The sequence below is a fragment of the Carassius gibelio genome, chromosome B21 (assembly GCF_023724105.1).
Source record: "Carassius gibelio isolate Cgi1373 ecotype wild population from Czech Republic chromosome B21, carGib1.2-hapl.c, whole genome shotgun sequence".
Lineage (NCBI taxonomy): Eukaryota > Metazoa > Chordata > Actinopteri > Cypriniformes > Cyprinidae > Carassius > Carassius gibelio.
This window is the reverse complement of record NC_068416.1, coordinates 12,279,231-12,300,700: the sequence shown is the minus strand read 5'-3', so window position 1 is coordinate 12,300,700 and position 21,470 is coordinate 12,279,231. Positions and strand designations below refer to the sequence as shown.

Here is a 21,470-nt window from a genome sequence, read left to right as displayed (position 1 = left end):
CTTATACGGATGGAAAAAAAATGAATTCATAACAGAAAGAAGAAAAAAAATCCATGATCAGTGCTGTGAAACATGCGCTCCATCTGCTGGGTGAACTACATCAGGGCAGACAAAAAGAGCAGTCTGGGGCCAAAGTTAGTTAAGAAACAGTTGAAGCATGTAATTTTACCATCATATCTCCTGCAGAGACATTTGTAGGTTGATTTCCCTTAAAACAGAGTACTACCAATATATTACCATTTATGCATCCAGGCAGACATAGCAATTGAAGCTCAACCAATGACATGGGTTTGTGGGCGTAGCTATCTGTTTTATTCAAACAATGGTAGACATACAGTTAAAATGGGCTGTTAAAAATAAGCTTATAACTTTTGTGGGAAACTGAAGAAATCAACTTCTGTAGCCTACATGTGTATTAACATTTGAAAAAAATATATATATATAAGAATGAACACAGAACACCAAGACTGAAACAGATATAGAATTTATTTAACCAATGAGTAGGAAAAAAAAAAATACATAGGTGTAAAGGAAACAAGCTGACCCTGTTATAAACACATCACTACTTAGAGAACCAAGAGAACTGGAGAAACAGTGAAATCCAAAACGCCTTGTTTACCATTTGGTTTTTATCCCCAACACTTAATATTGAATTAAAAACAGCTGCCATTATTTGATTTTTTATATATATCTAATGTTCTTTTCCCATACATACATATATACGGGAATATACTTTTTTTTTTTTTTACATTGTGCAAGTGTTATGCTGGTATTCCATAAATGGTAAACAAGAGTTGGTCCAGTGCATTATATAGTGACATTACCTAAATACTTATTGACTCTCAGCTTCAACCACAATCCTGACCATTGAACTACTACCCCTACTGACAGAGAAAAGTCAACTATGAAACAGGAAAAGGAAATGAAAAGCATTTCTATGGTAAAGCCTGAAACATCTGCTCAAGTGGATCTGAAAAGGAGGGGTGACATGGCTGCGAGTCATTATTGCCAAGTTGAGCATGTTTACATGATTAGCATTACGCCGTTTTTGCTTGTCGTGCACAAGACACCACCTGAAACCATTGTCTTTGACCCAAAGGAAACATAAATGCCTCTAAACAACGATATGGCAATGGCAACAATATCCAAACATGCACAATTTATTAGAAGTGTGTTTTTCAGAGGTCAGTGACACTGAAGAGTGCACAGAACACAAAAGGAGAACAAGAACACTTGCTAATATAAAAAGACGTCTTTTCATCTCATCTACCTTTAACCTTACTTTTTGTCTGGAGATCAATAGCAAGAAAACACCTACGAAAGTAGGAAAAAAAAGGAGAGAGAGAAAAATAAGTGTCTGCAATGCTTACCACAACCCAAAAATATTTGTACGCTTTAAACTAACTGGCTCTCAAATGAGGTGAAACGCCACATAAAGCTCAGGGTCAAAGTTGAAATTGTTTGGTGACAAAATGACAGCTTTATTTCTCTGTGAGACTCTACGATTTCATTGACGCATTTGTTTTTTCCTCAAAAGTATTTCCAAGTGAAGGTTAGCAACAATATAAATCTATAATTCAGTGTGCCAACATTTTTACAAAAAAAATTTGGTTTTGAGTATTACAAAACAAAAATGACAAACTATTAGATATAATACACACATCAACACAATTCATGTCAAAAGAAAGGAAACGTGATACATTATTTATTCACACTTTACAAAAATCTTTTTACTACAACACCATCAGCAATCCAATATTATAACCAGACAAGTTGCTTTCAATTAAAAACAACCAGAAGAAAAAGAAAAAAAAAAACTGGAGATAATTTGAGGAATAAAAAGGGACAACAAAAGGGGAACTATAAGATGGTCCTCCCCAGTTCATCTATTTACTCTTGCTTAATAAAAGTCATTAAAATTGACCTCTGCCTCATGGCAAAAGTATGTTTTCATTTTAAAAAAAGCAAGTGAGTAGCTGCACCAGTGATCTACAATAAGTGCTTGTCAATCCATATGATTTTTAAAACATGACAAACTCAAGAGGGATGGGGAAAACGGAAAACAATTTGGCTTGGTGAGCACGCGGCAATAAACGATGATGCCACCGAAGATGAAGTTAAAAATCAGACCGTGCTACAGTAACAGTACTCTGGCCTTGCGTTTAGAGCAGAAAACAGACAAAAAAAAAACAAAAAAAACACCATGTTTTCATCAGGTCAGAGAACAGGCTTTACAGTAGTAAATCGAGCTTTACACTTGGCCTTGTGGCAGAATGCATTAGATGGCACGACACTAGGAGATAACCGTGATCTAGCAGGAAGTGGAATACAGAACGAGATCCAAACAAAGAGAAACACACAAGCAAAATATACGGTTAAAGAGAATTGCCTGAGTCGAGAGAGAGGAAGTGGCAGTAAAGAATTTAAACGAGAAAAAAAAAAAAAAAAAAGAAAACACTACAGTGAGACCATTAGGATTTCTCCAAATCACGACCGGCACAGCAGAAACACTCACTTGACTTTGTAGACACCCAAAAATATCAGAAGATTAAGATATTTGATAGAGAATAAAAAAAAAAAAAAACAAACAGAAATGAGGATATTGTATAAATATGGTGAAGATGTACAGAGATTGAGGCTGTTCAGGTGTTCACTGATAGCACTGGCAGTGCGCTTCGAGAAACGAATCAGTGAGGCACAATGTCATATGTTCTTGAATATCAAAGCCGTTAACGGGACCACATCACCAGATATCTGTCTCAGTGGAATTATACCTCCAAAATAATTAATGAAAAGGAGAAAGAAAAAAAAAAATTTGCACTGGGTAAAAACGGGAACCTGGACAAGTGCAACTTTATACAGCAGAATGTTTTTTTTTTTTTTATACACACGCTGGTCTTTTGAATGTTCATTAGGATCTTAAACGGATAGGAATTTAGCCTGCATTTACAATACAATCATTTTTCATCCAAATCTAAAAGTGTACGTACAAAAAAAAAAAAAAAAAAAAAAAATTGCAGTAGATCAGGAGTTTTGTTGCTTGTATACAATCATGTAGAGACAAAAAAAAGGAGAAAACCTGGAGTCTTGGCTGGGCGTCTACTGGTCACATTGAGTTTAATTTATCGGGCTATGAGTGGGATGTGCTCGTCTTTGCCTGTTCTAGCATATTTCCTGCCAAACTTCCTGCATACACTAACACAAAGCTGGCCATTCCAGATGATTTCTCGTCGCTGAAACCCTTTCTCAGCTGCACGCACCAGATCAGTGGGCACCTCAGTTCAAGGAGGGCTCTATGGCACATGAAGCTAGACAACTCCATAAGTCGGCCATTTTGGCTCTTGAAATGTTGCTTTCTTAAAAGCAGGAATAAAAAAAGGTGCAGTTGCACTGGCATCCAATGGATTTAATTACAAGATGGACAAGGCCCGCTAGGTGGTGATGGCGGGCCATGCAACCCATCACTGGAGAACAGCTCGAGCATCCGTGGAGAGGCCTCAGCACCACTAAGTGCAAATGTAAGAGTTCGGCCAGCTCTCTTTACACGTTAAAAAGCCCTTTTTTAAAGGGTTGCTCCTGGAGATCGGACTATCTGACCCAAGCTGGTGAAATTCCTTTTTTTTTTTTTTTTTTAATTCATCAAATTCAGCTGCTTGCTCTAAACTGGCTTCATAGTAGCATGATCCAAATTACGCATTTCATGATCACCTGCTTTATCTGGACTCCCTGCATGAGTTTCAAAGATATTGCCATTCAGTTATTTATATATAAAAAAGCTTTTTTTTCTGTTTAAGGTAAAACTTACATGATCACTCAAGGGGCCTTAGGGGTTTGAAAAAAAAAAAACAAAAAAAAACAGATTTGTTAATTGTGCCCAGAAACGGAGGGTAGAGAAAAAAAAAAAAAAAAAAAAAAAGTGTGAGGAAGGTGGTAGAGATAAGACTGACATTAGCATCTGCTTCAGTTAAAATCTGTGGGAATAAAAGTTTGCCACACTCCATCTCCTCTTAATGGATTCTGATTTAAACACAACAGGCCTTGCCTCGTTCTCACTCCACTATGAGAGAGAAAGGCAGGGGCCTGGAGCTCCCTCTGCTGGCTCTGAGAACTACCTGCGACCAGGCAGATGAATGCCGTTGACAGCAGGCAGAAAGGGCAGGAGCAGCTCCAGTTGTGCAAACAGGGAGAAGTGATCAGAGGGGATGTGGGGATGGGGACAGCCAGTGACATTGTTCTCGTGGAGCCAGTGGGGGTCCAAGGGACCCAGCACACCCAGCACATTAAGCAAAGGTGTAGAGTAGAAGATGTAGTCAATGATGCCCTGAAAAACAAAAAACACCACCTTACAACTGTGCCATTGATGTTAGACACCAAGATAAAACATGCTACAAACACACTTAAAAGCTTCTATTATTATTTATTATACATTTCAAAAGTGTTAATACATTTGTGTTTTTTGAGGATAATGTTAAATGTACAAACAGTAAGGTTATGGTGAATGACAGTTTAAACTTCTTGAAACTAGCTTGTTTTGTCTAAATGATGGTCCCTTGGATTTTAAAGTTGCCGACTAGAGATTAGGGGTGAGATTAACAAACAAAATTGTATTGCATCTTAGTTCTCCCCAAAACGTGTTTTTTTTTTTTTAAAGACTGCAGTTAATCAAACTGTTGCTGACTTCCATTATGTATATTATACATTATGTATAATAAATAAAGAGTGCACACATACACTATGAAATAGGCTAGACCAATTTTTGGGGCGGCACCCTTCGGAAATAAAAAATCTAAATAATGGCACCCTACAAATATGGCTCGACTTCAAACTTAGAATTGAATTAAAAACAAAAAGGAGTCAGTAACAAAATAAGAACAAATAAATGACTAAAGATAGCATAAATAACGATACAAATGAAATCAATTGCTTTAGTTTCTCCAGGTAGGTCTTAATGTAGGGCTATTAAGGGACTTATTTTTACCAATCATCCACAATGTTTAGTCCTAGAACACGATTACTATCAGAATACGAGAGCATAACCAAGCAGTTAACAGATCAACGAATGCGAGGGCAGCGTTACCAGAGTTGCTCCTTATACCCGACATGTTACAGCACAGTAGGGCTACTGCAAACAGAAACAATACTGGGGCAAGGGAGTATTCGATAAAAAAAAAAAAAAAAAAAAAAAAAAAAATCAAACCTTAAAGTCCAATGTGTAGTTGGTGTAAGGCATCAGGCTGTTCTCATAGGCACTCTTCAGCTTGAAGCCGTGCGTGATCCTGGTGCTGGAGGTGCCGTTCTTGCCGTTGCAGTTGAAGTTGGTCAAGCTGTCAATATATCGCAGCTCTCTGAAGTCCTTGTGGGTGCTGTCCACACCACCTGTGCTCAGGTACTCCACCACACCTGTGCGAGCATGGAGAAAACCCATCAACAATAAACAATAAAAACCAATCTCTAAACACTATGGTTCTGGCACACATACCCGAGTCAGGTAGAGAGTTGAGGTCAGCACACAGGACGAGAGGGATGGCATTGGTTTCCCCTGAGATGGAGGAGAGCTTGAGACTGCGAGTGGCTTTATCCACAATGTTCTTCACTTCAGACAGAAACATCATGGTCTGGACAAGCTTAACATCTGAGTACTCTGGGTCCCAGTGCATGTGAGCATTGGCCACAAGAAGGAGCTGTTTCTCCATGCCATGCAGAGGCTTTCCAGCTATAGAGCAGAGAGAGAAACTGCTTTAGATATTGCTTTGAGACTTAATCTCAGCCCAGTGTTATGTTGGGATCAATAAAACTGAATTCAAACACTTATTGAACTGAGAATAATCAAAATTGAAATGACTCAAGTTGAATGACATTACTGTCTTCAGTTGAGCTGCTTATTACTGAACTGAACTCATTTGGAATGAACGACCTTTACACACTTACTGAACTTAACCAACACTGAACTGACTGGAGCTGAAGAATGACACTATTGTCTTACAGCTGCTTTATAGCATTTTGGATTTGCATCTTTTTTTTTTTGCATTACTAATTCTGTTACTTTCCTGTTGAATACTGTGAAGCTCCACTGAATTAAACTAAAAAAAAAAAAAATTCCTATAAAAGTAAATGTGACTTCGCCATTGAGACACTTATGGTCTTTGAGTATGTTAGTTTCATTTTCAGCAAATCTTAGCAATTTTGAGGCATTTTACATTTTGTAAATGTCAATATGGTTTCATTTTTACGTTTTAATTTTAGTACAAGGTAAACTAAGTTAATTTTATTTCAATGGCAACTTGATGAAATGGTTTAATACTATTTCAGTTAAATGTTTCTTTTATTTATTTATAAAATGTCACTATGGTTTTAGTTAAGAATAATAAAAAAGGTACAGAATTGTAATATTGTTTGTGACATTTACTTCAAAATAGATATCTGCTAGAATTACACTTAACATGTTCATTAAATTAGTGATTTTAAATGTAATATTCCTTAAATATGATTTGCTGAGCCTCGTTCAAAGCATTTGTATAACATGAATGACTTCTGCGACTTCATGTACAATGTACAGTACTAAAGTACTAGGATGATTTTGCGAAAATATTTCCAAATACCATTTAAAAGGTTGCATTCGCACCGACCGTGTGTACAACAGCTATTTCATTTGAAAGCGGCGTTCAACAACGTTAACAACAGGAGGATGGAGGACACTGAACGGAGCTATGTTTTTGTTGTGTCTAGCAGGTTTCAAAATAATGGACATGGAATGTCGACGTATACGTAAAGTGATTGAAAGAACAGAAAGGAACCTACAACGACAACTGGCAGTGCTACATTGCTACAAGTGCCTGCAGTTCAGCGTCCACCCATTTATCACTGTTCATCATGCATGCGAAATAAATTGACAATACTATGAAAAGGTTCCTGCGGTGCGAAAGGCCCTATACAGATTTAATCTGAAGTCACATCTACCAATTGCAAAAAGGGGGAATAGAAAACAGACCAGACTGTTCCATGATCTCTTTCCGCAGCTCTAGTAGTACGGCGACTCCGATGTTGTCCTTTGTCATCACCCTGTTCAACATGGCCTCTGAACCTTCTGAATTTGCCATAGCCAGCTGGTTGAACTCCACTGTGTGTTTCTGCACCAGACTGAACCTGCTCGACAGAAACAGTGAGGTCAGGACTAGGGATGTCAACGATTAATCGATGATCGATTAATTGTCGATAAGAGATGCAATCGATTAAGGCTATGGATGGTCGGTTAACTGATTCAATGTTGGGCTGCGTGCGGCTCATGCGCACTCAACACGTGCGAGCGGCTGTGAGTGACGGTGACGATATATAAAAGCATCATCATTCATTCACAATGTACAAATTAAGCTTTTAGTGTGATTTAAACTTTAAAGTACACTAAAATAGAAACAACAAAAGTTCTTCAACATTAAATGCAATAGAAATGTAGTTACTAATCATTTCATCAGATAACTGTTTTATATCGTGCGCTCTGCAGGGCTGCGGGACACAGTGACAGGACAGGTATAGTCTATTCATTCCTACAACTTAATTCATTCCTACGAATTATTAATGTGGCAATTGTCCATGTTTCATTAATTTTGTTCCCTAAATAACCCATGATTTAAGTGAAATAAGGGAACAAATTAATAAATCGAACGAATTCTTAATTCATGAAATCTTTAATTTCCCTTCCCATGTTTACCACAGTAAGAGATGCCAAAACAGTTATTAAAAAGCGAAAGATAATAAAATAAACCTGGGAAATTAGAGGGTTAGACTATGAAGATTTAGGAAAAGAAACAATGCTTAAATATACTGAATTTGTGGAAATTCGTGACCAACCGGCAAACCAGAACAAAGCCGCGTAAATGAAGACTATGGGGTCCAAAAGCATGGTCGCGATCTAACATTTTCCAGTTAACCTATTATTCCTCTAATAAACAAAGCTTTTATACCACACTTGTCATAATCAGATCTTATAATTTCTAAATAAATAATTGCTGGATTCAAAACAGCGATTAATAGGCGCTGTGACCGACACATTCCTGGAGCATTCACTGCTGTCACTAAACGATGACGCCGAGCATCGTTCACAAGTTTCTGCATGGACCTGACTAGGGCACAGGTTCTAAGCCCTGGGACAAAATGGGATGCTTTAAGGAAAATTTATAGCCTACTAAGTAATAGGCCCAACATAAAAATAACAATTTGTTTTCATGTTTTTTTTTTTTTTTTTTAAATAGGCTATGCGTAATATATCCGACTTAAATAGGCTAATTAAGATTAACGGATTTAAAACAGAAGTGTGGGCGCTCCATAAGTTCACAAAAAAAAAAAAAAAAAAAGGATGACAACGCATTCTGTTTGTTTGCTTTATTTTACAAGAGCACAAATCTTCTGTTTTTATTGTGAGTGTGCACAAATGAAAGTAAACACTTTTGCGGAAAATATATATATTTTTTTAATGTCTCAGCTGTTTCGATCGCCCCGGAGCCTGCTGCACACGTATATTCTAGCGATTCAAACTTATATCGCAGTCTGTTCATTATCAAAATAAAATGTCAACTAAACATTAAAAGGTTACACTGGTCAGTTTAAATAGACCGTAGTATACCGGTCCACTCTGCTGTTATGCCAAGGACGTTTTTGCTCATATGAAGAGGATCATCTTTTCCGTCTATATGCGAATGCGTGTTAAGTACAAGCCTAGTTTACATTATAAATAATAGTTTATCATTCAAATTCATTGCGAATATGGAAACATTTCGATTTGTGCCGAATGAGACATGAGCAATAACCTCCAAATAAATCTAGCCAAAGCCGCGCTCGCTCATCCTCGTCTGCACGCATGCACTGTCACGATCTAATGCGCTGTATGCCGGATTTTTAAAAATCTGACATTTTCTAGGACAGAATCCAGCAGGATCAAATTAATGTGAGCAACTGTGTTTTGGTGCAGCAGCGCCGATGTAGTTCACTTAATGTGCAGCGCAGTCACACGCGCTCCACATTTCGGATAATTTTATACAATAATGTCAGTTGAAAACATTGCAATTGTGCTTTAAAATACAACAACGAGCACCACAAAACCATTTAAAGATGCACGTTCAGCGTTCTCCGTGCGGGATTGGAAACTGTCAACAAAGTAAAATGACCTCAAAAGTATGGCGCGCTCTCTTCATTTTATCAAATGATCATAATCGCATCTATTCATTTTATAATCCTGCTACTAGCATTTTATTCAGACTAAAATCTCTTTAATTCAAGTGAGAAAGCGTTTTGTGTGTGTGTGTGGCTTTTGCACATCCTGTCATACCGCTGACTGCGTGCCTGCAATAGACGCATTTTGCAGTATTATGGTTAACGATTAATCGATTAATTGATCGTTAATTTAAACGACGATCGATCATGGAAATAATCGAAATTTGACATCCCTAGTCAGGACACATGCAAACACCACATGCTAGAAAAACTCTTGTTCAAACCACTAATCTTAAGACTTGCAGTCTGCTTATGGGAGACTCACTTCTCTGTTTTATAGAAGACTGCGCAGCCATCCACATGTTTGCGGTCAGATTCAGACATGGTCCTGGCTCGGGACTTTGGACTGAAGAATCCTTCATAACCTTGTTCCTTCAGCTCCACCAGGAAATAGTTGTAGTACTGCTCTGTTTCCACTTCCTATTGGGCACAAAAGAGGTAGATTTTTAGACTGGGTGTACGCTCTTGAACAGTTTTGGAGTCCCTTGCTAATACTGCAACATTTGAAATACCTTGAAAGCGCAGTTCTACATCTAGAGTTATGTGAACGGCTGACAAACCTGTAGGCTGATGATATCCGCACTGCAGCTGAGAATCTCCTGCATGATGGACTTCTTCCTGTAGTCCCAGTTGAGGGCCCAGGGGGGACAGTAGCCATAGAGCTGGCGTGTGGCGTACTTGTCACACAGCACGTTGTAGCACATTACAGAGAAAAGTGCTAAAGTGTGAAGAGTGTAAGCAAGACTTCAGTAACGCTAACAAAATAACTTTTTTTTTTTTTTTTTACAAAGACATTCAATATTTAAACCGTATTATTATAAATTTATCTCAGGTGTCTTTAAAGTGTCATGAAACCACCCTGTTCCAGCACTGGCTTTACACACCTTAGAAATGGGCATGGAAAAATGGGAGTGTAGAGGATGGGAAGAGGGCAAAAAAAAATCCCATCCATAAATCACAAACTTACAATACACTCATCATACAGACCAACGGATATTAAGCAGCCCAACACTGCACGTTTTGCATGTCTCCTTAAGCACACCGGATTCAGGTCATCAGATCATTAGTAGAGATTCCAAGACCTGAAACTGGTGTGTCTGAGAAAGGAGACGTGCAAAAGGTGCAGTGTTGGGGTGCCTCCAGGACCAAAGACTATGGTTAAAATTATCGTGGTATTTTCATGCACACTTCACGTTACATATTAAATTGTTACAAACATGTTTACAGAGGTGAGCTGACAGCACAGAAGCCCTTTCATTATTTTCAATTCTCCGCTGCAAGACAACCTCATGCATAATACAGCACAGTGTTTGGATCATAAGACTTCATTCTTATGAATACTAGGGATGCACTGGTTGACCATCGATAAATCGGAACCGGCTGGTTTTTGCTTAGAATACACAATCGGCCGATTTTTCTGAAAGTGCGCCTACGTGCACAGACTACATTGTAATCATTTACTGTCATGTCACTTGTGTGGAAGTATTTTGAAATCTTTGCACAGAACACGGTCAGCCGCTCAGCACTGGAAGTGCAGAGCTACACGTCTGAGGCACAGATAGCAGGAAGTGAATAGCTTACTGCACAAAATAAGAGCCCCTTTCCTGCACAAGTGTACTGTACCTGTCCGTGCCAGAGTATGTGAGCGGAGCGGTGTGATTTTGACAGGAGCGAGGAGCGGATTTTTTTAAAGTCGGAGCGTTGTGGTTTTCACTCGCTCCAAGAGCGCTCCATCACGAGTACAATTCATGCCAATGGCCGGTAATATAACTGCATATTTAGCAAGTATTCACGTTAAACATATTTAACTATAGCTTGATACAGATGGATCTCTCAAATCAGAAGGTTACAATGACGACATTAGCCGAGCGGGAAGTTATAGGTTAGTTCTCAAGGAGTTTGTCGGTTCCTTTTACTGAATATTTTCGGGTCAAAGCATGATTTAAACAGTTACAGCACATTCACATGCAATCGCTTTCGCAATAATGCATTCAAACAAATGTAATCTTAAAATTTTACTTCATCTGTATCTGATTTTGAATGAACAGAAATGTGTAAGAAATGCATTGATCTGTAGATAAAATAAAAATGTAGTTATTTTCATCACAAACAAAATTTGCACAGCAGAATACAGTAATTATACCTTTTAATGCTGACATCCATGTTATTAGTTTGGCATGTGGTAGGAAAAAAAAAAAGTTTGCACACAATACCCTAAGCCACTTTAAAACTCTCCTGTTTTTTTTTTTTAATTTTAATATAGGCTACATTATGAACATAACATTTCAAACATACTGAAATACTTTAGCCACGGAGCGAAGGCCGAGCGGTGTTTCGGTTATCACGGAGCGCGGAGTGGAGCGGGAGCGGGAAATTGTGAACCCGGAGCGGAGTGATTATTAAATGCTCTGAGTGTGAAGGGGAAATTGTTGCCGCTCCACTCCGCTCACATACTCTGGTCCGTGCCCGGCACAAGCAGAGACAGTGAAGGGACAACTTCTCACGTGTTGGATGAGAAACTAAACTGACTAAAATGCTTTTCCCCTTTTTTTTTTTCCATTCATCCAATTACAACATTTTAGGGTAATGATTCACATCTTTTTTTTTTTTTTTACTTGAGCCAGTAGTTATTTATTTTTCATTGGCTCAAGTAAAAAAAAAAAATATAGATGTGAATCATTACCCTATTTGTTTTTAATTGGACCAATGAAACACTTTTGCATCTTTATTAAAAGAGAGAAAAAAAAAAAAGGGAAAACTGTATTGCCCATGAAAAATCATGATTGGTGCATACCTAAATACTGAGAAAAGCTCGGAAAACTAATGAGACATGTACTCTCAAGCCACAGCAGCCAATCGCCACTGCAAATTAATGCATGCATCACTTTTCGTGTTGCTTTTTGAATCAGAATAATTAAATGAACGTCTTTTTAATGACCCCTTTTAACCTAATAATAGATACGAGTGCTATTGTTTTCACTGATGTGCAACCCATTCACACGTTAACATCTCAAATGTGTTTTAGGGTTTTGACACTAAGGAAATAACAATTTGGCAGTCTTCACATCAAAACACCAAAATAAACACTCAATTAAATTTAAAAATGACAAGTAAAAAAAGACATATATATGCTTCGTTTTAAAATATTGTTACATTATGAACTCGTGCTGACCACAGTTTGATAATTTTTCAAATCAAGACTTATATTTTGAATTAAAATGGAACTTGGGAAAAGGGGAAGAATTTCAAAGGGCTTTAGTCATTAGTTATAAATTCAAATGATTCGATATGCTTTTTGATGCTTAAACCATTACATCAGATAACCATGAACTGGAATAAATAAAAAGGTTACTTAGAGCTCTAGATCTGAAGCAAACCAAACTCAAATGGCAAAAACACTGCATCAAGAATCTCACATGTGCTTAAAGTATATTACAGACACAGTGTCTGCAGACTATGTCTAATCAAATCTCAGCCAAATCAAAACAACCTTAAAATCACAAATCCAGCATTTTGTATTAATTGTGCAGCCATAGGTCTCTCATGAAGTAAAATTGCCCCTAAATAAAATGTTTTGCACTTTATTATTAGAAAAGACTCTAAATAGCTGCACCTGGGTAAAAGAGAAGTGAGAGTAAATGGTGCAGTGATGGCCTGTGTGAGACAATGTGAACTGAAGTGAAAGTGTCTCACCTGCTGGCCGTGTTCTGTCATGCTCCTGCAGTGGTATCCATGAGCGTGGTGGTGGATGTTCTATAGGTACTATGATAAAGAAAAAAATAAATCATACACTCAGTGAGTGAACTTTTCAGTAAAAGCTGAGCAATGACTCGGTGGAAATGGTCTGAACACTGCATTGCATGTAAGAACATAGTAATTATCCCCACAGTAATTCAAGAAAATCAAAAGAAAAATGTTCAATCAGACAACAATGCCATGACTCATTTCATTGCATGAAATTAATCTGTTCTAAAGAGCATGTACAAGAATAGAAGCTTTTCAGTGCTTGCCACACAAGCGGGCCGGCAGCTGTACAAGGGTTGACTCACCACGTTTGGTGCCTGCGAGATTGTCCAGCAGGTAGTTTAGGAGCCGACGTGTCCCATCAGGCTCTTGGTAGAGGTTCAAGATTTCTTGTGCAAGTGGGTTTCCTATAGGACACAACCAAACATGAAACATGCCATGTGTAATTACAGAGCCAGTACAAAGTAGGGCTGCCCCCTTATAGTGGACTAATCAGAAGTCGACCAAAGTTTTAACAGCCAGTCTTAATACAATACTTATAGATGGGCAGGACATCCATAAGCTCGACTATTATTCAACGACTTCTCATATATTGCTTATCTGGAATATTAAAGTAGAAGCAACTTTACATGGCCGCTCAATCTAAGGTTAACAGAAATGTGCACTGTTAAAATGTGTGTGGCGTGTGAAAGCTTAACAGTAGAGCTCACTGCAGGACAGATGGAGGCGCCGTTGCACTCGCACTTAAAATACTGGTCATTTTTGGTCATACAGATAAGAGGAATACATCTTTCAAATATGTAAAGACTACATTTGTGTGCATTCAAAATACTGTGCTTTTGTAAAATAATGAAAAGCAAACATGACGCGCTTTCTGCTGTCTCAGTCTTTGAACTTGAGCGCAAAACTGTGAAATGCCTTACAGGCAAAAACGCATCTACAGTATAGAATGTGAAACGCCTACTTTCAAATAAACCAAATGGAAAACAAATTCTCAGATTATGTAATATGTATTAAACAGCCACTATTCCGACTTAATCTCGTAATCCGAAAACAAAGTATAAATATTAAAATGTTAATGCAGTTTCCTTACCGTTTTTCCCTGACATTCATAATTTCCTGCTGTTGCGTTGTGGCAAGCTTTGTGTGTACTTCAGAGCTTATTAGGCTTTGCAGGCAATTAAAGGCTTATTATGATGATTTAAATGGTTTATTAAAAAAACGTGCGATTAGTCGACTGCTGCTTCAAATTAATGACTACAAGTCGACCAATAAGAACACTAAATCAAGGGCAGCCCTAGTACATAAAGCATTCAAAATTACAATTTATATATGGTTTCTAAAAAAATAAAAATAAAAAAAATAAAAGCCATGACTTCATTGTGAATCCAAGAGGGGAAAATGTATAAAAAATAAAAATCAATCTGTAATTTTAGAAATGGGGATAACAATTTAAAATTCTGTTTCAAACAAAAAGATAAAGACCAAAAAAAGATTGGATTACTTTACTACAAAAAAAAAAAAAAAAAAAAAAAAACACCATTTAAAGTCTCAATATTACTACATGTAATGTACCCCTTTATGGGTTATAAAAGGAAGTAGTACCTTTCAAACCCAACGTTTGTAACTGAAAGAGTTTTCCAAGCTCAAAAGGCAGAACTCGTAACTGGTTGTTATTTAAAAGCAGTTCCCTGTGAAACAAACAGACAAAGATTTGCATGCCATAAAAACAGTGATAATCACACAGCAGTATGCACAAAAGAAAACAGGGATCAAATATTGCATGAAAAACCAAATACTACGTAAAACTGAACATCCTCAACCAGCCTTTGAGCCCCCACGCTGCAAAAAACTTATAGTAGCCTGGTGCATTTCAGCAGCTGGATGAAATCCCAACCACTTTCAATGGTACCTAACACTGTAGCATTTCAGCTGCGCTCAGAACGTGATTTATAACCATCCCAAGCAGCAGTAATCACACTACCAGAGAAGTGGCAACATTTCAACCTGGGACAAATGAAATAGATTCAGAGCAAACCACTGTGTCACCCACATATAAGAATGGTGGTGTTATCAGAGCACAGCCCCTGGAGACAAACATCACTCCTGAAGAATATAGGACCTAATTAAAGCTTGGAGGCTAATGCTGCAGTTCCACCGAAATTACCTGGAACAATTGTACCAGGAACTCACCTCCCCAGGAACTACCCGCAGAAATGTACTTAGTTCAGGGAAATGTGTATATATTTTCATTGTAATGGCTGTATATAAATCAACTACTTTTAAATTTTAACATCTAGATAAATTGAATACAGACCAAAGATTACCTGTTAGATTTACCCAAAACGGATGATATTTTGTTTAACCACTAAAGAGACAGAGCCAGCGGCACATATCAGAAGGTCTAGCCGAGTTGAGAGTACTCTAGGTGGATACATAAGCACTGAGCTCCCGCTGATCGCGTTGAGCTCACACTCTCCGAAATCGGCAAAACATTTTTAAATGAGCACTGTCTTTATAAATAAACAGCAGATTTGAGTTTAAAACTACGTTCTCGCCTACATTCTCACCTGAAATACTTCAAAAAATTACATTTCATGACACAATAACAGTAATATTTTTGAAAATGACCCAAATAGATGGTGGTTGAACTCAACCAATGCTGCGTGAACTTAACCAATCAGCATGTTTAGCGCCCAGGTCCCGTCCCTGAAAGTTCAGGAACTTTTAAAAAGTACTACCACGCCAGCAGGGACTTTCTGGGGGGCATTTTTAATGCAGAAATTTTTTTAGATCCTTGTTCCTGGAAACACACCAAGTACCAGCCCAAAGTCCCTAGTTCCTGAGTAAAGTTCAAGCGGTGGAAACACTGCTATAATGACTTGTAAAAGCAAGTATGGGGTTAAAGTCTCTTCAAGCTACCACAATAGTCTCATCCAGCTGCCTTACAAAAAATCTTCATGGTGGTTTCAACCAGTGCAATTTAGTGTGCAAATAAACAGAAAATTTGCTTCTTACCTGAGATTAACCAAGTTGCCTAGCTCGGCGGGCAGGCTCCTGATCTTATTGGACGAGAGGTCCAGATACACCAAGTTGTGTAGTTTGGCAATGTCGGGCGGGATTCGTGAAAGTGAGTTATCACTGATGTGAAGCGCAGTGAGGTGGGTAAGGGACCATAATGATGAACTTAAACTCCTCACCTTTCCTGCAAAGAAAAAACCGCATGAACAGTAAGATACATGCGTAAGCACACGCACATACACCACCAAATATAAATAAAAACCCTTTAACGGGACTTAAGTCAACATACTAAAATGTTGAATACAACTGATCATAATGAAACAGCATTTGCAAATTTAACATTGTAAATTTAATACTGGGGTTCAGTCTCAAGAAAATCAACATCCCAAATAAATCTTTTTAAACTCTGCAACATCTGATTATTTAATTGATTAACCACATAAAAGCTCAAGTTTAATTACTCCATTTGGAGGACAATATTAGGCAGGATGTGGAATATGTAAAGTATAAATTGAATGCTATGAAAACAATAGTTAATGCATCCTTGTACGCTAGGCTACAGATTTCTCTCCCATGATCTCTTGGGATAGAAAATTGTTTGTACGATGCACACTTCAGTATCTGGGCTGAAGCAAAAGGAACCAGGGTTGCCAGGTTTTCAAAGCAAAATCCTGCCCAGTTGCTACTGGAAACTAGCGCTATCACTTTTCAAGGGGATAAAACAGACGTTTTTTTGGCGGCGTTCCCCTGATGAAAGTCACATTTCAGTCAGAATTATAGCACCCCTTTTCTGATGTGCTCTGTCAGTTTGATGCACATGCTGGTGCTTGTTCAATGAAGTCTGTGAAGTTTCACAGACTCACTCCCTGTGAAGAACCTTTATGACAAAAGGAACACTTCCAAGATTTTCTAACACTTACAGATAAGCATATAACCATAAAAAGTTGAGCGCTTATGAAAACATCTCTAAACATTAAAAGGCATAAAACAAAGCAACCGTCTTCCTTTTACCGCAACAACAGTCTGGGTTCTGCATTTCAGTTTTGTCTATAAAAATTTACTATTTTCTTCCATAAATAAAAATAACCAATGGGATGCGCATAGCGTGAAGATTTGACTGAATCAAAATTCTAAGTTGATTTAATGCAGTCCTAAAAAAACGAATGTATTAACATTATATGGCATTACTGGATTAACTATTGTAAAGACAAAAAAAATGTAACTGACTACAACAACGGTGTAAACTGGAAAAAGTTTTTTGCCTACAGCTTAACATCATATTCCAACAATGTCACCTCAGCCAAAACCAAAATCAGTTACAGGTGAAGCAAATAACTACATTGATTAATTAGTAGTACTAACATTTTCCATTGGAATAACAAGCTGAAAGTCACGGTGAAACAATCAACACCACTTTTCTTCCATATGGTGACAAAAAACCGAGTGTAATGGAAAAAATGTAGGACACTTGTTTCTATTCATCAGCTGTTGTTTGGATTTAGAGATGCAGGCATCACGCTCAAGTGGAGGCAGGTCAACGTGAGCTTGTGGGGATGGGTTTAAACAGACTAAATGATGATTGGAGAATTCCTGTATGTGTCACCAGAAAGAAGTCGGGCATTTTCACTGGAATTTCCAGTTATGCTTAAAAACAAAGTAGTAAAGAAAAAAAAAATCCACACACAATTAAAGAGGGAAGAGCACAGATAAATAGTTTAAATCTATAACATGCATTTTGAAAATAAAGTGAATTTTCCATGTCATGCCAACTTTAAACACACTGAGTGCATTCTGTTTTGAGTTCACTAACATGTTGACCCCATCTGAGACCCCGAACATTACCAACAATCTCCAGCTCTGCCCAATATGACTTCTTCCCATTGGCCGCCTCCTCACTGGACATTATAGTGTACATCCGCCTGGGGTCAGGCGGGTCATATTTTTCCTTGGGCATCCCTGTAATACTGAAACAAACGACAATCACTTTAACTAGAACACTGTTACGGGAAAAGTACAGCACATGCACTTTAAACACACACGAAGTGGTTTTATATGACAGGAAACAGATTGGGTGCAAAGACCAGGTGAGATACCTAGGGAAAAAAGACACTGAAAACACTCAGAGAGTGAGAACACACAAAAGCAGTTCCAGGATCAATAGCTGTTGGGATTTTTCCATTACGCGTATGACAAAGAGACACTCGCGCGCAGCTCAACGTCACCACGCTCCTCAAATTTACATTAAACTGCTTTCAGTTAAAACAAACCGTAATAGTTTAAACCCGTAAATGACAAATTAGCACTCGATACAGAGGAAAGGCAAAAGATGAAAACTTGTGATAAAGTTTTGTTAAGAAATTACCAAGTAGGCCTAGTGGTAGCAAGTCTCCAGCGGTCTCGAGTAACGTTAGCTGGCATTTTAGGCGAAGGGCGACTCACTCGAACTAAATTTCCTTTAAAACCACTTCTTCATTTGTTAGTTATGGCACAAACAAAGTCGGGTCTTATTACTAATTCCAAGAAACAAAGGTGCAGCTGAGGTCCTTGCAAACTGCACTCCAAATGAACACGGAGTCAGTATATTTCCATTTACAACTACAGTGATTATCGCTAACTAATCAGTCAGGGCCAGATGTGGTTAATTTTTTAGTCTTTCATCATCGCTGTGCAACGGAACCCAAACAAAAACATCACCACCTCGTGTTTGTTAAGCAGAGCCACGATACAGAGCTAGGATTGTTCAGTTAGCTGTGCGAGACAAATTCACTGAGAAAACGGCAAGCTGCAAGACGTCTTAATGAGCCAATTAAGAACAAGTAATTAGGAAATTAATTGGCTTTAGATCGTAATATGTTCTTACCACAGATTTGCTGTCTAACTGCTGTAGTGAATTAGTTTGATCGGACCCCTAACAATGTGACCGTAAACGTTAAGCGTTTGCCTCTCTATATAACTTTGGATTTAACGTCAACGTTACTTTGAAGGTTTATGTGTGCGACGTTAATCGCCGGGAACTATCATAAGTAATCCATTAAGTTTAATGATGTTAAGAAATATATAGAAGAAGCCTTGTGGTGCTTACTTAGCCTATGTAAGTTAGCTTCTCTATGGACACAGCAGGCTGCTTACATAACCAACAACATAGATCTCAACATTCAAAATCGCTCGTTTGCGAAATTTATCCATCTATCATAGATTTTAAAGCACTCACGCACGCAGCGAATACAAATCAAAGGATACCAATCTTATCGATCCATCGTTTCCTCTCTGTTCGGATTGAGCAAATTAGCTCATAAGCTAACTAGCTAAAAGCGATTATACATTTACGAAACTAGACCAACATCAAAAGCACCGCAAAGCAATATGAAAGAAAACATATTCCGTTGTTTGCATACTATTAGATACATTTGGGAATGCCTCAAATACGTGTTAAATTTACCTGTAAGCTCATACCAGTTCACAAAGACGAGTGCGCGTTTCTTTTGTTTCTGATCCGCTGCTCTTTCTCACTGATGGCAAACAAGCATCATGGCGGCCGTGAGAGTTTCAGGGCTCGATAAGAAGCGCGTCTCTCATTGGCTGCTCTTAAAACGAGCACTCTTATTGGTTCTTCTGTGCGCTCGACGCCTCCACACTGTTTACGCCAGCGAGGCAGGCCGCAAATGAGAGTCACAAAAATAGGTCAATTTTGCGGATGTTGACGAGTCGAGTAAAACAAAGATGCAGTTTTTTTTTTAAATAAACGCGCTATAGAGCATTATGCGACGATAACAGTAATGACAATTGATGAATAGCATTTAAGAAACACGTGGGAGTCGCGTTTTGTTGTAAACGCTTTAAAAAAATAAAAAGGAAGTTATATGGCGACTAATACACAGACTGTCCTGCTTTGCTTTTTATTGCTTCGACGTTTCTTTAAACGTGAAAATCAAACCACACATACAAAATACGTGGATCACTTCATTTTTATTACTTATTTGAGGTCCATCACTTTCCAAAATATTATATCAACCACATGTGATAATAATATGTGGGTATCGAAATATTTTTTTGGTGTCTAAATATACCATCAATAAGTCTATAAAGGCTTTCATGTTTCCAGGAAAATAAAATTAAAAGTAGTATAATTAAAAAATGCGTTTATGAGCTGCAGTACATTTGGCTGGCCAATGGATGGCGTCATAGAGCTTTACATTCACACATTTCGGCTTTGTTCAAAACTGAATACTTTCTTTTCTTTTCTGTTAATCTGAGCATATGGCATTGTAGGATCCAATACTTTAAACACTATAGTTCACCCCAAAATTAAAATATGCTAAAAAGGATTTCACCCTTAGACTTTCCAAGGTGTTAATAAATTGGTCCTTCAACAGATTTGGAGACATTTGCTTTTATCAGCTGTTTGGACGGCACCCATCCACTGCAAAGGGACCCACTGGTAAGCAAGTAATATAATGGAAATTTTCTCCAAATATGTTCCAATGAAGAAACAAACTCTTCTACATGCTGGATGACCTGAGGGTGAAAGATTTTCCGGACATTTTTCTTTTGTTGTTGTTTTTGTTGTTATTGTTGTTCCTTTAATGTCTGTGTAAGTAGCTCGCTTAGCTACATGGATACAGAACATTCGCGTAACTTGGTTATCCTTAGACTTTGGATTGTGGTATAATAGTGAAATTAGTTTATTTGATGTTTTTATGATATTTTATGATTATAAGCTGTATTGCATGTTGTATTGTTTTCATATTTAAAAAAAATTATGATCTTAACAGATGCTGAGAAAAATAACTTAAGTGGATGTATGTTTTTTTTTTATTCATAAACCACAAGCATATAAACAACAATTCAATAAAAATGACATTGATAATAAAATGACAACATGTAAGGCAACCCAAGTAATAAGGAACACAAGGAATATTTTTGAGCCTTATCAAACACAGGCCTTAATGACTGATAAAAATGGATGAAAACCATGTATGTGCTAATAAATTTACACAATATCTAACCCAATTCACCACTGACATGTAGAAGGAATACAGCGTTTTCAATAATCTGTGCTTGAAATGTGGGATGTAAAGATTTGGTGACAACACTGAAACTGTCAAGTGATAATCCTGCCACAAGCACAAACACACTCCCACCCGCTGAGGGCTAAATATAGTTTCATCCCTGACATCTTCCACATCATGATGCATGTAACAAGGGCTAAACCTCTCATGATAGAACATCAATAGGTCTGGGAGCTTGAACATTTTGTTATTAAACCCATGTCGTTCCAAACCCATAAAAGCTTTGTTTGTCTTCGGAACACAATTTAAGACATTTTGGATGAAAACCGGGAGGCATGTGACTGTCCCATTAACTGCGAAGTCAAATACACTGTCAAAGTCCACTGAAATACACTGAAAAGTATGAAAGACATTGTCAGAATAGTCCATCTG

General features: G+C 37.8%; 1 protein-coding gene and 1 long non-coding RNA gene across 4 annotated transcripts; one reads left to right on the top strand and one right to left on the bottom strand.

Annotated features, from left to right (window-relative positions):
* Positions 1-468: 468 nt before the first annotated feature.
* Positions 469-19,589, bottom strand: cnot6a (CCR4-NOT transcription complex, subunit 6a). 3 transcript variants are annotated; one of them, XM_052588125.1, is made up of 12 exons: positions 19,469-19,589; positions 17,872-17,993; positions 16,027-16,213; positions 14,614-14,699; positions 13,314-13,415; positions 12,958-13,026; positions 9,825-9,982; positions 9,530-9,684; positions 6,989-7,143; positions 5,480-5,713; positions 5,198-5,400; positions 469-4,321 (listed from the first exon to the last, which is right to left on the bottom strand). In XM_052588125.1, the coding sequence occupies exons 2-12, from the start codon at positions 17,981-17,983 to the stop codon at positions 4,109-4,111; spliced, it is 1,674 nt and encodes a 557-aa protein (XP_052444085.1). In that variant the 5' UTR covers positions 17,984-17,993; positions 19,469-19,589; the 3' UTR covers positions 469-4,108. The 3 variants fall into 3 exon arrangements, with proteins under 3 accessions (XP_052444085.1, XP_052444086.1, XP_052444084.1); XM_052588126.1 differs by having other exon boundaries at positions 19,483-19,539; XM_052588124.1 differs by lacking the exon at positions 19,469-19,589 and adding an exon at positions 18,392-18,808.
* LOC127985914 (uncharacterized) lies at positions 18,997-21,161 on the top strand. Its single transcript, XR_008160702.1, has 2 exons — positions 18,997-19,120; positions 20,403-21,161. It is a non-coding gene; the product is annotated as an uncharacterized LOC127985914 (long non-coding RNA).
* Positions 21,162-21,470: the final 309 nt, after the last annotated feature.